The following is a 24,137-nucleotide window of genomic DNA, read 5'->3' as shown; positions in this document are numbered from 1 at the left end:
TGCCGCATCACACGTCCTCGTGTGCTCTCGAAAAGAAAATCCACAGGTCATCAATTCTCAGACTCGGTCATTCTGACCAAATAAAACGAATCATTAGAAATGTTATGACACAAATCATCAATCACTAAAGGTCAGTACTTTCACACGGTAGTTTTACTCGAAGTCGAGCAAAAAACAACGTGTGGACCGCAAAACTCACAGCTCGAAGGCTTGCACCGAGCCAGCTCGTAGGAATTAATTGAAAGTAATTTCCTTCTACCCTTCTACCCTACTCGAAGCGAGCCGTCAATCTTGACTCGAACGAGTGTACGTGACTGCGTGTGGCGCGAGACGAGCGTCAGTCTGGTATTGTTTATTGTAATTCTTCATATAGCTCTGGAGGCATCCTTAAATAATTGTTATAATCTTCAGGACATACACGTAGCTCTTCAATCAAGTTTACGTGGCTGTAATCAGAACGGCGATCTTACCAATGTCTAACCCAGTACCTCCTTTTACGTTTTTTTCTTTTAATTTTCTTTGATTTTCTTATAAAGCACTGTGAGACTTGCTAAATACAGCCACCGTATCCTTTGTTGCACAGACATCTTTTGGCTCGAACGCTCCTTTATTGCACAGACATCTTTTGGCCCGAACGGTTCGGTGATACCGAACGGCGCGCCTCACTCGATAGATCAATGCTCAATGTGTGGACGAAAGCCTATGCCATGGTTCCACTCGATAGATTAGCTCGATCGAGCAATACCGCACGCGAGCACTGACCTTAAAAACGTGACGTTATATCCACGTTTACACTATCTGTTCTTTACACATAACAGCGAATAAAAATAATCGATGCGAAAATGCTGAAGGTCTGTTATGGTCATTATCACGATCTTAACAGAATCAATAAAAATCAACAGAATCAACACCTTGCTTAATTTCAACACACACTGGCGTCACCAAACGCCATGGCAATGTACCTCTATCGAGCACAAGCTACCACTTCGGGGCACGCCTCCCTCGAGCATCCCCACAAAAATGCCTCCATCAAGAATTACACCGGTGCCTCCATCGAGCACTATTAAGAATTGTGTTGACTACCACTAGGCCCAACAGCCTCAACATCTACTTCGTTACATCACAATCATCTATCACAACTTGACCTTCAGACATTTCTCGAAAACGATCATGGGCGTACTTGCACGTCCGTTTAGAGTCTAAAGCTTTAATAAGATAGCGATCACCATCAAAGACTTCAGATACTTTGAACGGCCCTTTGTACAGTAGTCAAGTTTTGTCTGGTTAAGCTCTTCGTTTTTTTTTTTAAACACTATGTCACCCTAACCTTGGTCGAGTCAACACACGAGAATCTGCACAGTACTATTTACCCTAGGATATCCTATACCAGTCAAAGACACGGTCTCGTGTGACCGCCTGCCTCTAAATTTCCAAGAAATCGTTTCTTTCATTCTGAACCCTAATCGTAACAAAATGAAAACTGCTCACCCGAGTGACTCAACCTTCCTAGGGGTGCTGCAACTTTGCACAGATCCACGTGACGCAATTTCAGTTGTAAACTCCAAATGTTGAACACGCGTTTCACATTGTGAAAGATGTGCGAGAACACTCGAAACGACTATTTCCTCGGTAGTCATATTTTTTCATCTTGCCATTATTCGCCATCTTTAGGTTTGGCGTTATTTAAATTTAATAGAAATGGGGCGGCGGTATCCTGACAGTCGTACCCTGCAATTTTTCGCTCCTCCATGAACATGCTCGCTGTGGTAATCCATGTGCGGATTAAAATCGGGTAAATGCATCGCTTCGTTAAGTTGAGGGGTTTTCATGGTCTCCAATAATACCATGAAATTCTGTTTCTTAGCTTCCAACAATCGCTGTAATTTTTCGTTGCTGTCACCGCCATGTGGGTCGTGTGGTTACATCCCACTTCTGATGTAAGATTTGGGTAGGACATTTTAATAAATTAAATGCCACTTAATTTTCAAATAGTAATTCTATTTTAATCACTCCTAATTTACACAGAGTAATTAGAGTAATATGAGTCAGGGATAAGCTCGCAAGATACAACTAGTGCACCAAGCCACGCCAGAGCCGAGACTGCCTGCGTTCTTTGCTTTTGTTACACACTCCCTCTAGAGGGGTGTGTTTAAGCCCGTTCGAGGCTATGCCCCCTTCGGGTGGTGTGACTTCTCGCGCCCTGCTAATACAGGGCGGTACGGGGTCGAGGTTTCTCCTCTTGGTGGGGGCTGCAGCGCGCAAGGAGACGTTGGCCTCAACTCGCTGCGCGCAGCCGATGGGGTCTATTCCGGGGTGTCAATCCGGTGGTTTGGGGCCAAGGAGTATTCTCGACTTGGCCCTGGTGTCTCAATGGTTGGTATCGGGCAGCTACGCGGCTCGCGGTCAAGCTCCGCCGGGTGAGACCCCCGGTGGCCCCGGGGGAGGCCCAGCGAGGCGACCAGCGGTCGTAGGCGCGGTTGCTGCCCTGGTGTCACGTCCGGTGGTTGAGGTATCCGCGGAGAATAGCTCACGCGGATACCTGTATTTGTCTGGTGGCCTGGAGTGCCACGGCGCGATGTCCTTGAGGTGGGGATGTTGAGAGGCGTCCGCTCGATCAAACATCCCCTTGGCGAGCCGTGCGACGAACTCGTCGATTGACTCCATCCTCAAGTCCCGCGCTATGGTGGTGTTCCTAACGTAGCGGGGGGCCCCCACTGCGCGTCGTAGGTTGATGTTTTGTACGGCGCGCAGTCTCTGGCGGTGGGTCTCCTTTGTGTAGGAGTACCACGCCGGTGCCGCGTACGTTAGGTGTGGGCGCACGTACAGTTTGTAGAGCGCGAGCTTGATTCGGAGGGGTAAGTTGCCGTAGAGTAGGGGGTAGAGCGCGTACGTCGCACCCTTGGCTCTCCCTACTGCCCTGTTGACATGGTGCCGCATTGTGAGTCGCCGGTCTATGGTGACCCCTAAATATGTGACCGGCGTCTTCCACGGCACGTCCTGATCCAGGAATCTCAGGGGCGGCGGCAACTTACTCTGGCCAAAGGCAATCGCCTGTGTCTTGTTAGGGTTGGCGGCTAATCTCCACTTTTCTAGCCACTCTGGCAGGAGGTCCAGAGCGCGTTGGAGCTTAACCGCAGCGTGCTTTATGTTTAGGGATGTGGCCACGTACGCCGTATCGTCTGCGTAGAGGGCCAAGGTGCACCCTTCTGGGCACGGGACGTCGTCAGTATACGTGGCATACAAGATTGGAGACAGCACGCTGCCTTGTGGTACACCCGCCGTGATAGGTCGCGGTCTCGACGCAGCCTCTCCCGTCGCTACGAAAAACGTGCGATCAGTGAGAAAGGCGCGGAGCACGGCGACTATGCGGCGGGGCAGTGGAGACTCGGCGAGCTTCAACACGAGGCCATCGTGCCAGACACGGTCGAAGGCCTTTTCCATGTCCAGCATGACGGCTGCGGCCGCGTTCTTCTTGTTCAGGGCCGTGGCTGCAGTGAAGAGCACCTTCGTCAGCTGCAACGTCGTGCTGTGCTCGCCGCGGAAGCCAAACTGTTCGGGCCTTGGCTGCAGGTAAAGTTGGATCCTCTGCAGCAGCAGCCTCTCGAACAGCTTCGACTGCGTCGAGAGCAGAGTGATGGGCCGGTAGCTCTCAGGTCGGGTAGAGTCCTTCCCGGGCTTCGGTATTAGGATCACCTTGCCCTCTTTCCAGGTCTTCGGGAAGTGGAGGGTCCGGAGGATTCCCGTGAAAAGGCGCGCCAGCGCGACAATCCACCTCATCGGTAGATGGCGCAGCGCCTGGTGGGTGATGCCATCCGGTCCTGGGGCCTTCTTCAGCGGCAGTCTTCGGATCGTCTTCCGCACTTGCGTTGGCGAGAAGAAGATCCCGGCTTCGTCAGGTGGGATCGGGCTCGACAACCGGGCCTCGACAGCGCTCTCTACCTCAGCCACACGCGCAGGGGATGTCGCGGTGTTCGGCGAGAATTGGCGCTGGAGTTGTTCGGCGAAGATTTCGGCCCGATCGGTGTCATTGTAGGTGATGACGCCGTTGCTGTCATACAGTGGACGCTTCGGCTCTGGAGTCCGGTAGAGACGGCGGCATAATTGGAAGAGGCGAGTAGGCTCTGTAGTGGCCTCTCCCAGAGAGTGCTCCCACGTGCGCCGCGCGTGTGTCGCCAGTTCGGCCTTGACACGCTCGGCGAGGCGGTTCAGCTGCGTCTTCAGCACTGGGCAGCGATTGCGCTGCCACTGCCTCCTGAGTGCGCGCTTCTGTTTTATCAGTCTTTGCACGTGGGGAGCGAGGTCTGGGCGTATGACCTCCGGCGGACGCGTCGTGGTAGCTTCCGCCAGAGCCGCCTGGAGTTGCCGCGTCATGGACTCCGCCATGTCGTCAACGGCGCCTGGTGTCATGTCCGGTGGGCCGGGTGCAGGGGTGTCTCCAATGATGGACTCGAAGGCGTTCCAGTCGGTGACCCTGCAGGTGCGCGCAGGCGGGGATGGTGCCCCCGCGACGATGCACAGCACTGGCTGGTGGTCCGACTGGAATTCGTCCATCAGTACCTCCTGCGCCAGGTGGAGGCCAGGCCGGTTGTGTACCACCAAGTCTATGATGTCCGGCCTGTGGGTGTCTATCCTTGGGTAGTGTGTCGCGTCTTCTGGCCCGCACACGGTGTAACCTCGGGTCTCGGCGTATTGTAGAAGTCGAATCCCCCGCGGGCTGTTGGAGTGCGAGTGCCAGCTGATGTGCTTGGCATTCCAGTCGCCCGCGAGGATTGTTGGCCTCTGTTTGAGCGTGGCCTCCAATTCGGCCGGGATGAAGTTAGAGCCAGGGGGAGCGTAGATGGCCAACACTTCTGTGGGCTGGCCACCCAGTTCCAGCTCTACCCCTAGCGTCAGGATGCCAGTGTGATTTGTGGCCTGGATGGCACGATGAGGAATCCTCCTTCTAATCAGTACCGCCAGGCCACGTATGGGCGCCCCGGTGATCGCCTGGTGCTCTTCGCGGTAGACGAAGTAGCCCGCAGCACTCAGGCGGTCGGTGGAGCGCAAGTGTGTTTCGGAGATGAGCGCCACATCCACGTCTTGGGTACGCAAGATGTGACGCAGGTGGTGGCCTTTTCCCCGAAGGCCTGCGGCGTTCCAGTGCAGGAGGCGTAAGTTCATCTTCTTTGTTTTCTTACGCCTCTACTGCGCCCTCGGCGTCCTGCACGATGATCGGACGGGGGCGGGTATAGGGCGCCCATCAATTCGTTGACCGCCCTGTCAACCGCTTCAACGATCGCCGCCTCAATGGAAGGCGTCAGGCCCCCCAATGGGCCCCCACTGTGGGGGCGTGCGGCTCGCTGTCCGGCGGCTCTGGTGGCTCCATCGGCTGGAGCGGAGTCGGCGGCGGCCCTACTGGGGCCAGCCTCGGCTTGCGCAGAAAACTCCGCGCGCGGGGGGGCGGGGGGTTGCAACCCCCCCCGACCTCTCCTACCTCTGGGGCGCCTGCGCTGACCTCGCAGGGGCTCCGTAGGGTAGGAGATGATGTCTACATCTCGATGGTACGAAACGTGCTGCCCATGGGCGCGCGGCTCAGCCTGCGCATGCGTGCGCGGCTCGTCTCCATGCTTTGCGGGTGCACGGGCAGAAGCGCCAGGTGCGCCATGCGCGCCATGTGCGTCCCGCGCGCTCTGCGCGCCATGCGCACCACGCGCGCCCCGCGCGCCACTTGCGCCAGGTGCGCCAGGCGCGCCAGGCGCGCCATGTGCGCCACGCGCCTTCGAGGCGCCCATGCCCCGTGTGGTGTGTGCCACTGTGCCTGCGCGCTTATTGCGCGCCTCCTCCTTTAGCACAGGGCACGTGCTATGGTTCGCCGGGTGCGCCCCCTTGCAGTTGACGCACTTCGGCGTTGCCCCCTTTGGCAGGGGGCAGTCTGTGGCGTGGTGTCCCTCCCCGCACCTCACACAGGCTAAGGCCCGGTGGCATTGGTGCGAAGAGTGTCTAAATCCTTGGCACCGGTGACATTGGGCGGGGCCCCTTTTGCCCCGCCAGGACTCGATCGTGACCCCCGGTATACACAGCAACTCCTTGATGTCATATATAGCGGGGGTGAGGTCGGGGGTGCGGCGCAGAATAACTAGGAAGATACGCGTAGGCGTACCGGCCTATGATTGTCTGCGCAACAAAAAACGCATCCAACTCATATCCGGCCCGCGCGGATACGGGCTGCAAAGGCCGCAGGTCGCCCTCTAGGTACGCGATCAGCTCTTCAGGATCGCGCCCATGGGCAGGGTTGTCGCCTTGATAAGATAGGTCTGATAAATCTTTACTTACAGGATTTATTATTTGATGAGGTTGAGGTCGGTGCGGGGTGGCGACAAGGGCGCTCTCGTCGTCCGTATACCGCGACGAGAGCTGCGGCCTAAAATCGCCACCGTGGGCACTTACACTTTCACTTAAGTTTATATTTAAATTTGCATTTAAATTTACATCCGAGGTCGTACGCGATATTCCGCGTTGGTCACTAATTTCCTCCGCGGGGGAGGGGTTGTGGGGGGCCGCTGCGTCGGGGTATACGCCAGCCGTATACCGCGACGAGAGCTGTTCGTAGGAAATGTTTTTATTTACACTGTCTTCGGCTCCCGGTCCCAGGGCTCGATCGCTACGCGAGCGAGAGTCAAACCTGGGCCGGTCTGCCATACGCGACGCGGGTGTAATTGTGGTTGACGACGGCGGCGGCGGCGCGGCTCCACCGCGCGAGCGGGAGCGTTCTTTGGCGCGCGGGCCAGACTCGTCGCGACGGGATCTTCGCTCCATAACGGGAGCTGGAGTCTGCCAGGCACAGCCTGGACACCTTAGTTTGGTCCGCGCATGCGCATCCCCCGGTGAGACCCGCTGGTGGGAAGCCGGGATAGGCGCAGCACTTTCCTTACCTTGGTGCCGGCGTAGTATTTAGTGCAGGCGGCTCCCTCGTTCGGTGTTTGTTATTATCTTTACTTAATAAAGATTTTAAACAAAACGCGATAAAAGAAAAGGCTCGTGTGCTCAACAGGGTGGCAGACAGCTGTTTGCCTGCGTAAGGCCCGCTCCGCCATTTATAACGACAGACTCAGTAGTGGGGAGAGTGGGGAGACTTGAAGAACCGGCTGTGACGTGCTCGATGCAGGTGTTGTTTGCTATAGGCGCGTACGGCGGTACAGGCGCCGACAAATACCTAATTCGGCTGTGTTGTGTGATTGTGGTTATAATTACAATGTAAACTTTATATAACGACACTCAAGGGATCGTGCCTATTTTGACGTTACAAAGAGTTGTCGTTAAAAGGAAAGAAGAAAAATCTGTATTAGAAAATGTTAAATGTGTTAGTAATTACATAAAAAACAATTCTTATTAGAGAGCTATTGCGTATTCTTTTATTTTCGTCTGACGTCTTTTGCTGCACCAGTAATTATTTCGTATTTCTTGGTAATAAAGCACGCACAAGCAATCCCAATTTGTAAACAAACGAACGGATTTCTCAGAAAGTTCAGTACGTATGATGTCGACAGTCGAGTTTATTACGAGCTAATAATAAAGCGTTAACTAATTTCGGCAACTTGAGTACTTTTTATTATTTAATTGTCGTTATTGAGGGTGTAATGCTATGTAGAGTGTATCATTGTATGGAAGACAAACTAAACCAACCAAAGCCGAGTGATTTCAACGCTTTAGGGGGTTTATCGTTAAATCGAAGGACATTACATGGAGTTTACACTGTATTTATTTTATTAAACTTACATTGTTTAGGTTAATTTCGTAATTTAGCCCCTTCCTGAATGATCAATATATGTTTATACATCTTCTAGTTTTGAATACAATGATATTTGTTATATAGTATATAACGATAGTATCGTTGCAATCAAGATGATCATCGCAAAGTGGTAGATTTTGTGGGTTACGTTTGGTGTATCTTAGCTTTTAGAACCACATTCTAGAACGTCTAATTAAATATGGTGTAAAATCTTTTTTTATTTTCTAAAATTTTACATATATAAAAGTGATCAATACAAAAAAAGGGTGTACTTATGTACGCGCGTAAGAAGTTATACTTCTTTGGCATTATTAAAAATAGTTTTTGATTGCATGCAAATAATTAATTACAATTAAATAATCAAAGACTGGAAAAGGAGTCATTATAGTCAATAAAGTTCAGTTTACATTTGAAAAATTAAATAAAGAAATATTTATTATTATTCTCTTACATTAAGTGTAACCTAAAATATATTATTAGGTATTCGAATGTTGATTTTAAATTATGTCCAATGCCGTAGCATCTTCCGTGGGCAACTTCATTCTATTAATTTTGTGTCACGGTGCGCACGCAATCGTAAAATTTCACTCTCATCAATTTTTCATAACGCGCCTAAAGATGTATAACTTCAAAAACCGCAAAAACTTGCCAAACACAGTTTGAGTTCCGATTTTAGATTAAATATTTTCTTTCCAGTCACAAAACCAGTAGTGCCCGTAACACCAGCTCTAGGAGGTCTTGGAACAAATATAGGCCTCGGGTCAAACCTGACCGTAGGGTCAAATTTGGGTCTAGGCGGAATGGGATTCAATTCCTCTGTGGGTGATGATGATATGTTCCTGCAGACCTCGCTCAATTTGATGAACGGGTCCAAAGGTTGGTATTTTTGGGGTATGGGATTCTTGTCCCTCATTAGTGATACATGGAGATGAGCGAAGGCAATTGATAACAGCAGTGATAACACTTTCACTTCCTCTATGATATGATTCCCTCGTGCGTTCAGAACCTCGGCTGTGCACCAATATGGTGTACGCGATTATCGAAGTACTAGTGGACCCGACAGACGTTGTCCTGCATGATATTTCAAGCGATTAGTAAAGCAAAGTATGAAAGTACCGACTGCAGCGCCATCTGGCGGGCTGATTTGTGAATCTAAACCATTCCCAGATCCCCTTGAACACACACAAAAAATTTCATCAAAATCGGTTCAGTCGTTTGAGAGAATACACACACACTTCAGTGACATACACACTCACAGAAGAATTATATATATAAAGATACGCAAAATTTAGTTTATTATTTTTGTAATCGAACATGCTGCACTTCTAACGATATTAAAATTACCACTTTCTTAAATAATTTTCACTATAGATGCAAAATTTGTTCTTTACGTTCTTAGTAATCAGAAAGAGTACAAGTTTTTCTTTCTTATTACTAAGAACGAAACTAATGAACACAAATTTAAAATTATGTTAGAATTAAAGAGATTTACTCCTTATAAATAAGATTTTGGAAATTTAGTTTAATTTAGTTTGATTTAATTTGGAAATAGGTTTTGAAATGGACACGACAGAAGACAACGCAGATGCGACCAGTCTATATCAGGATAACAAAGGTGAGATTACTTCTATTGCTAAAATATTTATTTACGGAGTTAAGCTCGGTGGCGATTGTTAGAGGGTTGTTCAAATAAATAAAACACTTTACAACTAACTAACTGTTTTCGTTTAAAACGTGAGCTTCACTAACATAAAATTAGAGGACGCTAACGAAAAACTAACTTACGTAACTTATAATACTATGGACATAGTATTGTCTTTTATTGACATAATTTTTACACATTTAATAAAACAATTTTTAACCGGACTGAAGTTATGTATTTACAATTATTTTTCATAATTTTAAATTTATGTGACGTTTCGCGTGCTTTACAGCGTGCGTGGTCACGGTGACTGAAGACAAAAGGTGTTGGATGTCAAAAAGTATCACAGCTGTAGAAAAAGTTGTATTATATGTATTCATTTCCCCGGAGTTGGTATCGACTAAAAGATGATAAAAAAAGATTTAAAATAATTGTAAATACATTACTTCAATCCGGTTAAAAATTGTTTTATTAACTTTAGTCCATTGAAATGTTACAATTTGAGGGCCAAACTGAACATTTGATAGAGGACCCAATTTTATTAATGGGACATGTAGGGGGGGGTCAATACAAGCTTAATAAACCCAAGTTTGTGTGGTTGGCGCCCTTGTCCCCCCCGGCCGCCATCTTGGAAAAAGGGAGCCCAGACCTAAAACGTTGTACCACCACTATTTACTAAAAATAACCTTTATTGTTGAATGATATTAGAATTTCCCATATATATTAAACCACGTCCCCAAAGCTTTGTTCTGAAGTTAAAGTCAAAGTCAAAAATAATTTATTCATATACGTAACACAATTTTCACATATGAACGTCAAAAACGAAATATACAGCATAGCATTTAACATGCTTCTAATTTTACATTAATGAAAAGTAAAATTTTATAAAAGCTAGTTAATCTTAAAATTTTACCCAGATTTAATGTCAACAATTATGTTCCAGCATTCGGTGTGAAGAGTCCTACCTCCGAGTTGGCCCGTTTGGAGCATAGACAGAGCCATAACGTTCAGCTCATGAAAGCTTCCTTATATGCTGATACTGGTGAGTATATTTAAGACCTGCTAAATATATATTATTATATCAAAAACTAATAATTAAATTAAAAAAAGAAACATTTATTAATTGGAAACACTAATACACTTATAATGTCTGGTATTTATCCTTATACACAAATTCCCGTCCGTTCGCGGCGCGGTCCTGTGAGAAAAAGGCAAGCACGACGGCACGCTGTGTGCATATCAAAATGGCGGCTTGTAACGCGAAGTTAAGCATGAATCACTATGGACGAACTTCACACTTGTGCCTTAGCTTACATTATATTATTTATTCTAAGGCTTTAAATTAGTTTTTAAGGCTAGGCTGCATGTCAAGAAAAGAACGTACCAATTCTTAAAAGTACGGCAACGCACTCGCGAGCCTTCTGGCAATGTGAGTGTCCATGAGCGGCGGTATTACTTAATATCCGGTGAGCCTCCTGCCCGTTTGCCTTCTATTACATAAAAAAAAAGCGAGAAAGGAAAACAGTCACAAAATACTTATATTCACAATAGTTATACTAAAGTATTTACTTTTACTAAGACAATAATTTAACGTTAAAGAATATGGTAGGACGCAGGCTCTCTTAGTTTGATAAGCGTGGCGATTACCTAAATCGTCGGAGTTACGCCCCGAGAGTAAAGCCAAATGTAGGCATTGTCTTCAACAGCTTTTGTATTGTGATAATATGTACTGGTTTAAATGTTTACTCTACCCTTAGTCACGTGACCATCTGAATATCTGCTCAAACGTCGGTAAAACAGTCTGGGCCGCTAATTGGCGCTAGCTTTGTTTTATCGACAAGATGCAGTTGTCTGTCATGGCGTAGTATTTCTCAGAGTCGTATTTATTTAAACCAAAATAATGATTTCTATATCAGAAAATCCGTTAAGTTTTATTATTTATGTACGAGCCAAGGCTGTACATTTTTCTCACTGTGGAGATTTCCTAAATCATGGGAGTTACGCCCCGAGAGTATAAGCCAGATGCGGCTCTTCAGCATTTAAAATATAGAGTGAAAATAACATCCTTTATTATTTTTGGCATCCCATCAACTGGGAACCATACAACAGTTATTTTTGGGGTATAAATTAAGCAATTTTTGTTTGAGCTAAAGTTCGGGTTTGATAAATAATTTTCAGAAATGGAAGACGACGTGTCAATATCAACGGGCGATCAGATGGTGCCTCATGCCACGGCCTCCGTCATCTCGAAACCACCGACTTCTGTTTCGCACATGGAGATGGTTGAAGAAGCACCGGTCGTTATTGAAGGTAAAAGCCTTTATTCGAGTAATAAAATTAGGGTTGCTTTTAGTTGTATGTTATTATAATATTTAATACTAGGATCAGAAGTAAATATAATTTATTCATATAGGTAATACAATGTACACTTACGCCCGAACCCATAATCCACCATCTGAGATAGTTATATTAATCCAAATGTTACAGCAAGTGTGCCAATAACCAATCGACGGATTGTAATAGTTATCTGTCGATACAAGCTATCCATAGGAGGTCGGATCGATGTCTGTGGATAGACCTTTGTATGAAAATGACAGTTGACGAAAGCTCGATTTCAAAGTTAATTATTTTACAAGATTTTAATTTACACCAGTTTTTTAAATAATTTAAAAAAAAAACTGTTTGTTATGTTTTAAACATACACATGTATATTTTAATGTTATTTGTACGGTTTTATTTACTTTATTTGGTTTAAATTGATTATCAAATATGAGTGAAAACTCGGTAAAATGGAACGACAAAGAGCATTTTATCCGTCGCCAAAAATGGATTGTCTTCGTAGGATTTGGTTATTGGGATGCAGATAGGATATCGATCGACTGTCACGGTCTGATCTCAGATTCCTATCAATCGATTGTGGATTGATAATTGGGTTCGGTCGTTATGAACGTCACATACATTAAATGCATCTAATTTTACATTAACTGCCAGTTCTCAAATCAAGGGCGTAGAACGGAAGAGAAAAACTGTCAATAAACACTCCGCCACTCTTCACTTTCTGATCTCCAAGTTCTTCCATTTGTCTCTCATGTTTGCTTTTTTTTAATAACTTTAAATTGATCAACCCACTACCGAATATATCCAGCTCCGGATAAGTACTTTATCCGTTACAATCGCAAAGAATTCGAAAGAGAGGCGCCTGAACTCCTAGGTTTTTGGGTTATTCTGCTGATTTTAAACCTTGGAAATGAATACGGGATGATAATGATAATGTACAAGAGGTAATAATATAATATTTTAAAAAAAACCTTATGAAATATTGTAGTTGAATATGTTAAATATTTCAGAACCAGTTGTACGTCCCCTAATCGTGAACCCACATACAGTGATACTGAAATATCACAGAAAAGTACCGCCTTTCAAGAAAACAATCGCTGGTAAGTGTTTTTTATGAGCTCTAGCCTTTATTTATTAAGAAGAAAGAAACAATTTGGTAAAATTAGAATATGCGTACACATGATTTTTATTGATATTTTTTGTTATGAAATTAATATTTTTAGAAAAGACTAGCGGACCCGAAATACCTGAAGTTGTCCTATCTTAACTGTGAATATAGATTTCGAATTGGTATAATTAACAAAAAAAATATTTCAGAAACATAGTGCTTATTATTCTAATACTTTATAATATACAACATTCTTTGTTTGTTTTTCTGGCGCGTATGTGAATAGTTTTGTTGGTATACCGACACGGCACGGTAACAGCATGCTGTGGATTGCTCTTACAAGGCCGGCAACGGACTTGCGAGCCATCTGGAATTGAAAGTGTCGGAGTATAAAAAAAAAATGTGCGTGTACTAGTGTACACACGTTAGAAGTGAAACTTCTTTATGACCTTATTTTTCGAAAAATTATCTATATGCAACTAACTTTACAGAAATTGGTTAAATAAAGTTAGATAAAGTTTAACAAAAGGCTTTTAATATCACAGACTTGAATACAAATAATACAATTATTTCATTTTACCTTATTACCACTAAGATTATTACAGAATTTCATAAATTGTAATATAATTTTTAGTATCATTGTTATAGTTATTATAAATTTTTGTTATTAATGGTTTAGAATCTCTTCGAATCAACCGTGGTAGGGACGAGAAAAAGACGCGCGTAACGGTCAAATGTGACGCGTAACCGAAACATGTGACGCGTAACCGAAAAACGTGACGCGTACGGCGTAACGAAAAATGTTACACTAATTTTTTTCCAACCCCGATAAAGAAGTTTCACTTCAAAAAGTTTTTCTTCAAAAAAGCTTGCATTATTGTTTGTCAGAAGTATAAAGTACACAGTGACATTTCGTGTATTTTTCAGGTCGCCTAAACGCGGATTGTTTGGCCGACATGTCCGTGTGTCGCGCCCGTCACAGCCGCGTCTCCTTCGGCCCCAACAACGCACTGGTGTTCAACACCACGCATGACGTCATTTCTGAATTGCCGCGCAGTGAGTAAATCTTTCAGTTCAATAATGCTATTTAATAAATTAAGTATTATTGAGAATCTGTATAACCATGGCAGTAAATAAAGGGGAAAATAACTTATAAATAATCTATATATATTCTTGGAAATCACAAACGATAAATATTAAAAGTAACAAAACACTCAACCTAGGAAGTTTTATTCCTTACAAAACAATTTTTAATTAACTAAAATACCACAATGAAAATTATACGCAACCAGAAGACCATCTTTTACACAACGCCACCATAAATAACAAAAAAACTCCCGCGTCTGTCACGTCCGCGCGCCAATCGCCACATTTCCGGTGTTCTCAGTTCCACTACTCTCTGTTACCCCTCACTCGGTCCGACTTGCTCTGTGGAGATTGTTTTATAAGAATATATATAAGAAAAATGGTCTTCGTTTGAGGCTCCTTCACGCCTAAACCACTGATTGTATCGACATGAAACTACTGCCATTCGTTTTTTTTTATAAATTCCAACGTTCCTTCATTTTTTACTTTTATGAAAATTTATACATACGGACTTCACCGCGGAAACATTCGGGGAGGCTTTCTAGAACCTCAAAACGTCAACATCTGTTAAAAACTCGATTTTCGAAAATTTTCAATTTTCTTAGCGGGAAGTTAAAAAGAAGAATAATAAAAATATGAAAAAAATAATAATAATGAAACATAAAATTTAATTGTTTCCTATTTTAATTCGCCCAGCAAAGCGGGCGGGAAACGGCTAGTAATTTATATAAAAGAATATGATTTTTGCACGTTAATCACGTGATACAAAACACACAGATTAGGAGCTAGCAAATAACATGTCTTCGTCTGTCTAATCCTAATACTGTTTAGGAATTTTATTTCTTCGGAGACTGATCGAAGAATGTGTGTATTTGTGTAATTTTACGCAGAATGATAATTAACACGAAAACTTGATGTTGTTTACGTGTTTACAGGCATGTTACGTGACAGGAACTCTTGCGACCCTATCTTATCTTCATAACTTAACATAATTTTTAAAAACTAATAAATAATCTTAAATAGTTTTTAAAATTTCTGTATTGCTTAGTTTTTCACTTCCACATTTAGTATTCTTTTTTAAGCTTTTTGCTTCCTTATCATATTTATCGTGATTTTATTTCTAAGAAGTAGTCAATCAGTCAAAAAGTTATAATTAAAAAAAAAACTTAAATGTGACCTCGTCATGGTAAATCATTTTCTTCAGAAAACGAAGTGTTCATCAGTCCAGTCTAACAATTTTTATTCTTGGAATTATCTGACAGAATCGGATCTATGTGAGCTGGGCAGATATGTGTTGGGAAGGTCAGATGAGGACTGGAGCGAGGCCGTCGTGGCCAGAGTTCAAATCGGACAGGCAGACAGTAAAGCCGTTTTGGTATGTATATAAATATTATAAGAAGTAATGTTTGTAAGGGGTTGTAAGTGCAGTTATTTGGGAGCGTTCAAGTATTACGTCACGCAACTTTTGGGGACCCCCCCCCCATTTAACGCGCCGTAACGTTTTTCTGTACCCAATAGTAAAACGTTTCGTGACCACCCAGTGACTCTTTATACCTAAAAGTTACCATTATGTGGTGTAAAGTACTGGAAATTCGAAAATAACATTAACAATAACCGCGTAATTCAATCCCCGCCCCGTATCGTAACGTTTTACAAAAGGACCCCCAGGAATGTGTAAAATGTAACGAACATATTTTTGTATATATGTACAGAGACGTAAGACTATACGTACGCGTACACTCTCACGTATACACACGTTTGCATATCTATTTTATTTTTCAATCGGTTTAGTTTTGATGTTAGAAAAATTTATTAGTTCATTTTGATTTTTATTTTATGTATTTAAAGCAATTTTCATATAAAATTGTATATTTTAGGACACCCTACGTCGTCAGCTCCAAAGCCTTCTCGATTTCTCTGCCCCCGAAGACCCGTCGCGACCGTTTGCGCGACAAGTCGTGCAAGAGTCGCCGGTTAGTCGCAAGCAGCTGCTCGAGAAGTTGTTGGAGGACGCCTGTAAGGAGGAGTATAGTGCGCGGGTGAGTAATTGAAATTATACTTCTTTTGGCGCTTTAGGAAATATGATGACAGTGAATTTTAACGATGCGCACGCACATCGTCACAAAAAACCGACACCCTGAAGTTAGCTATAGTCAATATTTTAGTTTTTTTGAAGTTATACTTCTTTTGCCGCTTTAGGAAATATGATGACAGTGAATTTTAACGATGCGCACGCACATCGTCACAAAAAGCCGACACCCTGAAGTTAGCTATAGTCAACATTTTAGTTTTTTTGAAGTTATACTTCTTTTGACGCTTTAGGAAAATATGATGAGAGTAACTTTTTACGATGCGCGCGCAAACCGTCACAAAAAAACTGACACCCTGAAGTTAGCGTAGTCAACATTCTAAAATAAAATATGTCAAAATTATGTTGAAATTTTTTTTGAAGTTATACTTCTTTAGGCGCGTTATGAAAATTTGATGAGAGTGAAATTTTACGATGCGCGCGCACCTATGACACAAAATTCGGAGTGTGATTATAGCGTGCGCAATCTACAAAAGAAATAGAATATAAGCTAACTTCACGCATATTCTATTTCTTAGCTTAGCAGCTTAACAAGAATTTTGAATATCCATGACAATTGACATCTGACATTGACATTTACCTTTTAAACAAATATAGGAGTTTGAATTATTGTTTAAAATAAAATAAAAGATTATCTATGTATCTAGTTATTTTCATTATACAAGTGCGAATTTTATATGTGCGTCTGAATTATAATCAGAAGTGATTTAAATTTAATATCTAAATCAAAACTAATTAATATGATAAAATATTTGTGAAAAAACTGTGCCAACCTTCCTGAGTGCTTCAATACAATTGAGGTTAACTATCCGTAGGTATTATCGAGTATTATTGTTGATTAAAACTGAAACATGAACCATTATTCATTGCTTATGTTTATTGCGTTTGTTACAGCAACGTTTTAGAAATATTCTATATATCAATAATTGAGAACAAAGATTTAAGCACGAATACTAATAAGGAGAAAATGAAGGCTTGGAGCGATATAACAGAGAAGTAAACATTTTAATAAGTACCTGCATCTCAAAAAAATGACCACATTATTTAATCAAAACATGTAATTTTTCAGATTTAATCTAGCAAATATAAAGACAAGAGACAAAAAACAATTGATGAATCAGTGGAAGTGCACTAAATTGAATACAAAAAAAGAGTTGTCATCTTATCGCCGTGAAACATCTAAAACTGGAGGTGGAACAAAGCCACCATCACCTTCTCGAGACACAATGGATATGGCAGAGATGATACCGCAACGGTTTGAAGTAGATTTCAATGAATTTGATTGTGATGGTGTCGAGGTAGGAATGTTAATTATAAATATGATGTATGGTGATGTTCAAGGTTCAACCTTTCAAGCATAGGCATATGCTCACAACAGTACTTTATTCTCCTACAGGTAGTTAGAGATATTGTAATACCTCAAAACATCCATGTTGCACTTGTAGTACCGAAACTCTGTCCAGCCAGAAGTGAGCCCATTCCCACTTATAATGGACAGTGGGTATAATACACCTTAATACCTGAGTGCGAACCACTCACCATGATACTTAAATTAATAGATGTTATTTATATATTTCAGGATATTACAAATAAAATCATTTTGGAAACAATTGATATCCCAAAAGCCAACAATGACAAGGTAATAAATCAGTTTTGACATAACTTGAATACTAAAAAAGCCAAACAAAGGTGTGCACAACAGTGACAACATAACTTAACAATTTCATTATTTTGTAGGATTAAAGAAAGGTTAAAGAAAATCATGTCGAACTGAACAACAAGAATCCCCAAACAACTCCAAAGAAACCTACAAGGAAGACACCGGTATTATATTTAAATTATCTCTATCTCTAAATAGAATAAAAGAAAGTTGCTATCCAGGTCTGTAGCATGTGCTACAAATTATATTATTAACACATTTATATAATTATATTAATATAAATGTGTTAAAAAATTTATAATATGAATTATAAAAAAATTTAAGTTTTGCATGGACAGAGCTTAAATTAATATTCTCTTATTTGTTGCAGAAAGCAAGTAGTAGTTTTAGTTTTGGAGAAGCCTCGTAGATGCACAACCAAGTAATGATTAATTTAAAATTACAAACCGAAATTCTGATGAAGACAGTCACTTAAAAATAAATAGTATAATGAAATAAAAATGTTTTAAAGATAAATAGTGTTTTATTTGTTTAATGTAAGAGAATAATAATAAATATTTATTTAATTAATTTTTCAAATGTAAACTGAACTTTATTGACTTTAATGACTCCTTTTCCAGTCTTTGATTATTTAATTGTAATTAATTATTTGCATGCAATCAAAAACTATTTTTAATAATGCCAAAGAAGTATAACTTCTTACGCGCGTACATAAGTACACGCACCCTTTTTTTTATTATGTAGAAATAATTTTTTTGTGATAGTTAAATAAACTTTATTTAACTAGATAATGCTTTATAATAAAAGTTTCAATTTTTAGTGTCGTTTTTTCTACAAACGTAGGATAAGGCGAAAGATAAAATTTTTGAAAAGATTTTTATCTTGTTACACCAAAGAAGTACCTATAACTTCGAACGCGTGTACATAAGGGAGCGTTCAAGTATTACGTTACGAATTTTGGTAGGGGTGGGGGGGGGGGTCATTTTGTAAAACGTTACGATGGGGGCGGGGATTTAATTACACGTTATTGTTATTATTTTCGACTTACACCACATAATAGTAACTGAAGAGTCACTAGGTGGTCACGAAACGTTTTACTATACTTGGGTACTGAAAAACGTTACGGCGAGTTACATGGGGGGGGGGTCAATAATCTCCAAAAATTGCGTTACGTAATACTTGAACGCTCCCTTAGTACACACAGATGTTTTTTTTCGTTACTTTGTGTTTTGTTCTTACTATAATGTAATTAATTGCACCTATTTCGCTATGCAAATTGCAAATTAGTAAATTATACGGTTCCTGGGTAATCGGGGTGCTTTAAATAATAGAGGATTTTATTGTTACTGTATCCTGCATCATAAGGCACTTCACTTTTAAACCATCACACATCACAGCCAAATTTGGTATTACTAAGTTTGTACACTTTTTTTGGAATGGGTAAAAAATGTTAAACTCGCGTCAGGACACGTGACCTGATCGAATTTAATGTAATATAAATTGTCATGTTTGTGTACGATAGCGCAATAAATAAATATTGTATTCTACCACATAAGTGATAGTACTTTTATACTGATAATTAAAGCAATTCGTGCAAAATTATTCTCTAACCATTACAAAATATCAAAAATGCACAACATTAATATTCAAGTTTTCATTTCTACCGGCACTCCCGGAGTGCAACCCGTCGTTTTTTTTATAAACCACTAGCAAACTCGGCGAACTCCGTTTCGCCACCAGATGGCTTCGTTTTATGTAACATTTCGTTTGGTGATCCCGCTTTTCTGTTGAAATTTTTCCTGAATTTTCTTTGCTATAAACCTCACGGAGCCCGAGACCTTTCCAACGAATGCAAAATCGTGGAAATCGGTTCCTGCGTTCGGGAGTTATAGCGTCAGGAAGGAAAACCCGACTTATTTTTATATAGTAGATAAGCTTAAATTTCATCTAAATATACTTAATCTTGTCAACAGTTTGGCGTGTCCAGTTCGTACAGCGTACAAGTTTGGAAACTGTGTCAGGCCCTCTGGGGTGAAGATCTTCTCAATGATGGTAAGTGTGAACACATTGCGAAGTAGGATTCTGATTTTACTTTTTTTTTTTTTTTTTAAAGACAATTCACACCAATTGACCTAGTCCCATGCTAAATTGGTGAAGCTTGTGTTATGGGTACTAGGCAACGGATATACATACATATTATATGATAGACATATAAATACATATTTAAACACCCAAGACCTAAGCACAACACCAAATGCTCATCACATTGATGTTCGTCTCAGCCGGGGATCGAACCCGGGACCCATGGATTCGCAGTCAGGGGTACTAACCACTAGACCAATGGGTCGTCAAGTCAAGTCACTTATCAAGTGTCAAGTTTTGTGGATATCCTGGGGTTCGAATACTTTATTTTACACGTATACTAGCTGATCCGGCAAACGTCGTTTTGCCATGTATATCATTTATAATAAAAATAGGGGTTGATCGTAGAGGGATTTCATTCGGGGTTGTATGTATTTTTTAATGCTGTATCATAAAAAAATAGAAATTAAAAATTTTGTCTAAAAAATAAAATAAAAATTTAGGGGTGGACTACCCCTAACATTTAGGGGGATGAAAAATAGATGTTGGCCGATTCTCATAGATACCGGATAAGCACAAAAAATTTCATCAAAATCGGTCAAGCCGTTTCGGAGGAGTATGGCAACGAAAACTGTGACACGAGAATTTTATATATTAGATGTCCCACTAATGGCCATAGGCCTCCTCTCTTAGGCGAAATGGGAATGGTCTGTAGTCCCCACGCTAGCCTATTGGAGACTTTACATTCATCCATAGAACATTATATCTCTTGGTCAGGGGCCCTCTTGGGTCGGGGGTCCGTGGCATTTTGCCAGTCCTGCCACCCTATTGTTACGCCACTGCTTGTACGGTGTACTGAAATATCGTGAGGAAACCGTCATACTTCAATCGCAAAAAGTCGAAAGTATTACACAGAATTTAATTAATTTAATTGTCATTAATATATTAAAAGTGTCGAAAATTAATATAGATTATAAATGTAATTTTTTTAATTTATTTTTTCAATAATAAAAACACGTGCCATTATAATGTACAATTCGTCATTTTCAATAAATTATTTGCATAAAATATAATTATATATTTCATAAATTCTCTTTACGAAATTTTATTTTTCAAAATAGAATTTCTATAAAGTAATTCACCCTTCTCACTCTCTCTCAATCGCTCTCTCCCTTTACTTCGACAAAAACGCTGCACATCTTCGTGACGTTTTTTAAAAAAATTACCCTCATGCGCCCAAAGAAGTTTTATTTCAAAATGTTATAAAAATGCAACAGGGCTAGTCTTAGATCAATTTTGTCACAACCATATTTCTGCCACGATAAAGTTTTATTATTATTATCTCTGATTTTCTATCATATATGCTGTAGTACTAAAGTTATTTTTGATAGGTGTACCGGGAACGGACGAGCAAGCTATCGTGAGCCGCCACGAGGATCTTTTGAAATGGTTGAAAAATGCAGTCGCCGAAATCACTGATGATGAATTATCGCAGCCAGTAGACGTTGACCCTGAAGATGGTGAGAATATGTGCTTATTAGAACTGGTTTAATAATGTAGATAATAAGTTTGTATGGGTGTAAGTTTCGCCATATTTCCAATATTGCAAAATATATTCGAAAAAAAAGAACAAAAAAGAAGACCGTTGCTGGAACACTGCAGCATCTTTTAATCATCATCTCATCAGCCTAGCGTTTTTTCAGTATCGGTGGCAACATTTAGTTATTACGTTCTTATGATTAAATACAGAACAGTAACCTCTTACAGGACAGGTTTAAAATCACCAGAATTTTCCAAATTCTGACAGAAAAACCAACCTAGGAGTTCAGGCGCCTCTCTTTCGAATTCTCCGCGATTAAAACGGATTACACAGTACTTATCCGGAGCTGAATATATTTGGTAGTAGGCTGATCAATTTTAAAGAAAGCATTCTTAAGTGCCTATCTGATACCTAATGTGTTGCTGTTTTGCTGGTATTTTTTTCCTATTCTTTCTTCTTAGCAAAATTTTTTGTAACATTTATATTTACCAAAATTCTCATATATTTTAGATAAATAGATAGAGGGAGATACGTATATGTTCATTAAGATAATAGAAATATATAAAAAACATTTATAAATGTGATTTTCAGAAAAAGATGGTCACAGCGCCCGTGTTTGGACGTTATTACTGGGCGGTAGAATCCTGGAAGCCTGCAAGCTTTGCAGGGAAAATCGTGATTTTAATATGGCAATACTGATCGCTCAGGCTTATGGTGAGTTATTTCGACAAGAAAAAAAACAAGCTATTCGCTCGTTTTTTTAAATCTTTAATACGAACTGATTATTATGTTTCATAAATTGTTTAAGTACTTCGATAGCGAAGTATTCATTATTTATTTATTAATAGCCGCGCCAACAAGGCAACACATAAAAAAACAGGATAGAACAATTTATAAATTTTACAACCAATGTGTGTTCTCAAATATAACAACAGACACAGACAAACATTACTATAGGATCACAAAACAAAATACTTTAAATTACAAAACGAAAAAACCAAGAAAGTGATAACAGAATGCCTTGCCTTTAGAGATTGTTGGGGCCCTGCAACGGATTGCACAGTCTAGCAGTCTAGTTTAATGGAGCGATTAATGGATATAAAAAATGTTTTTTTTTATGGCTCTGGCTCGGTTTGTTGCATTAGCCAGCGTCAAGTATATGATTTTTTTTTTTATAATTCGTGCTTGCCTTAGAACTTCGACCGTGTCCTCAATGTACCGTTTAGGCACTCGCCCGGTACCGCACAACCCTCCCAAAGGCCGAAAACAAATTTAAATTAAATTAAAACTTGCCCTCGAACCGGGAATCGAACCCGGTACCCCTCACCTAGCTGCCACATAATAATACCTCATCAATCGTGACTTGTATAATTCTTATGTAAATCCTTTTACATCACTATTCGCTGTCCATGTATTTGTAAGATTAGCTTTTAAGTTTTTAGTTTGTATTACTTTAGATTAAGGATTCTGCACTTCTCGCACGCATGTTTCTTTTTTATTTTTTTTTTAAGTTTTTCTCTTAACTAGGGTTGCCTGGAAGAGATCGCTTATTAGCGATAAGGCCGCCCGTTGCATCCCATAGAATTTTTATGTATTGTGTTTCTTTCATTTGCAACGAAGGGTAAATAAATAAAATAAATAAAAATACCGCTAGGCTATGAGGCCCCTTAAAAAATGTTTCCGCTCCCTTGTAAATCCTCAAACCTCTAGGAACAATAAACTCTTTGCAGGAGCTATGTAACCTAACATTAGTTGAGATTCATATATGTATGTATATATTTTAGTAAATGATTAGCAAAAGAGCCCTTTAGTTTTACCCACTCTCATAAATTGTTATATAACGTTCTTGATTCCGATAATGTCCAAAAGGTTGAGGGCACTTTTATTTAAGAACCCTTAAATAAGCCAAGTTATTTAGATTTACCTTTTTGTAGGTAAAACATAAAAAATACGTACCATTTTATTGTTTATTGCCCTCATCATGGGTCAAATTTGTCCCTTTTTCGGTGGAGAATATTGTTGGTAGCAACACTTATGAAATGTCAGAATTCTTAATGTTATTGGTGTGTAATAATTATTGTTGGTTAGCTTTTATTTAAATAAATACAAAAACCTTTAAGCCTTTGTATTTTTTTTTTAATAAAATTAATTGATTTTATAGGTGACCCCTATTTCAAGACTCTGTTATCGCGTCAGCTGAACATCTGGCAGGAATGTGGGGCGGATTCTCTCATCTCGAGCCATAAAAGGGCAATACTGTCTCTGCTCGCGGGGCGAAGCCCTAACTCAGAACTTGAAGCGGTGGACTGGTTGAGGGTGCTCAATGTTTGTGCAAGGTAAAGTTACTATTTATATCCGGCTTTTAAAAAGGAGGTAATCGTTTATTGACGTGATAACGTCTTTAAAATCGTTTTAGTCGGGTGACATGTTCAGAAACTTGTGTCACACCAAAACCTCACGAGCGCGATCGCAGGTATAACGAGAGAGAGACGGACCGATCTCCCGTCTCATGTCGAGCGCTGCCAGTCATTCCGTGAATGTATGAAGAAAAATGTATATCATAGTCGAATAAGTAAACTTGTCATTTTACACCCGAAATTTATCATCAAAAGTGTGAATAAAACGATAGATGTAATTTAAAATTTGAAAAAATTGTTATCTTCATTAATTCCTTACTTCCCAAAAACTTATATCACCAATAAGACGTTATCACGTAAACATCTCGATCGTAAACCTACTTTACAAACAACCAATATTTTTTTTGTATGTATATGATATTTTTGGAATTGGAAAATACAGTCAAACCTGGATAAGCGAGAGTTCAA

At 40.8% G+C, this 24,137-nt stretch overlaps 1 protein-coding gene across 3 annotated transcripts in view; it reads left to right on the top strand.

Annotated features, from left to right (window-relative positions):
* The window catches only part of LOC125061249 (nuclear pore complex protein Nup98-Nup96), a 71,074-nt gene that overhangs the window by 32,897 nt on the left and 14,040 nt on the right, over positions 1–24,137 (top strand). For all 3 annotated transcript variants that reach the window (XM_047666580.1, XM_047666579.1, XM_047666578.1), the window contains 12 exons: positions 8,465–8,644; positions 9,321–9,383; positions 10,354–10,452; positions 11,589–11,720; positions 12,758–12,847; positions 13,783–13,911; positions 15,204–15,316; positions 15,819–15,980; positions 19,664–19,742; positions 21,164–21,292; positions 21,904–22,026; positions 23,474–23,648. In XM_047666580.1, coding sequence (XP_047522536.1) covers positions 8,465–8,644; positions 9,321–9,383; positions 10,354–10,452; positions 11,589–11,720; positions 12,758–12,847; positions 13,783–13,911; positions 15,204–15,316; positions 15,819–15,980; positions 19,664–19,742; positions 21,164–21,292; positions 21,904–22,026; positions 23,474–23,648 — 1,474 coding nt within the window. The remainder of the gene's footprint in view (positions 1–8,464; positions 8,645–9,320; positions 9,384–10,353; positions 10,453–11,588; positions 11,721–12,757; positions 12,848–13,782; positions 13,912–15,203; positions 15,317–15,818; positions 15,981–19,663; positions 19,743–21,163; positions 21,293–21,903; positions 22,027–23,473; positions 23,649–24,137) is intronic.

This window comes from Pieris napi, chromosome 23 (assembly GCF_905475465.1).
Source record: "Pieris napi chromosome 23, ilPieNapi1.2, whole genome shotgun sequence".
NCBI classification, from domain to species: Eukaryota; Metazoa; Arthropoda; class Insecta; order Lepidoptera; family Pieridae; genus Pieris; species Pieris napi.
The sequence above is the reverse complement of the archived record's forward strand: the minus strand, read 5'-3'. Positions and strand labels throughout refer to the sequence as shown.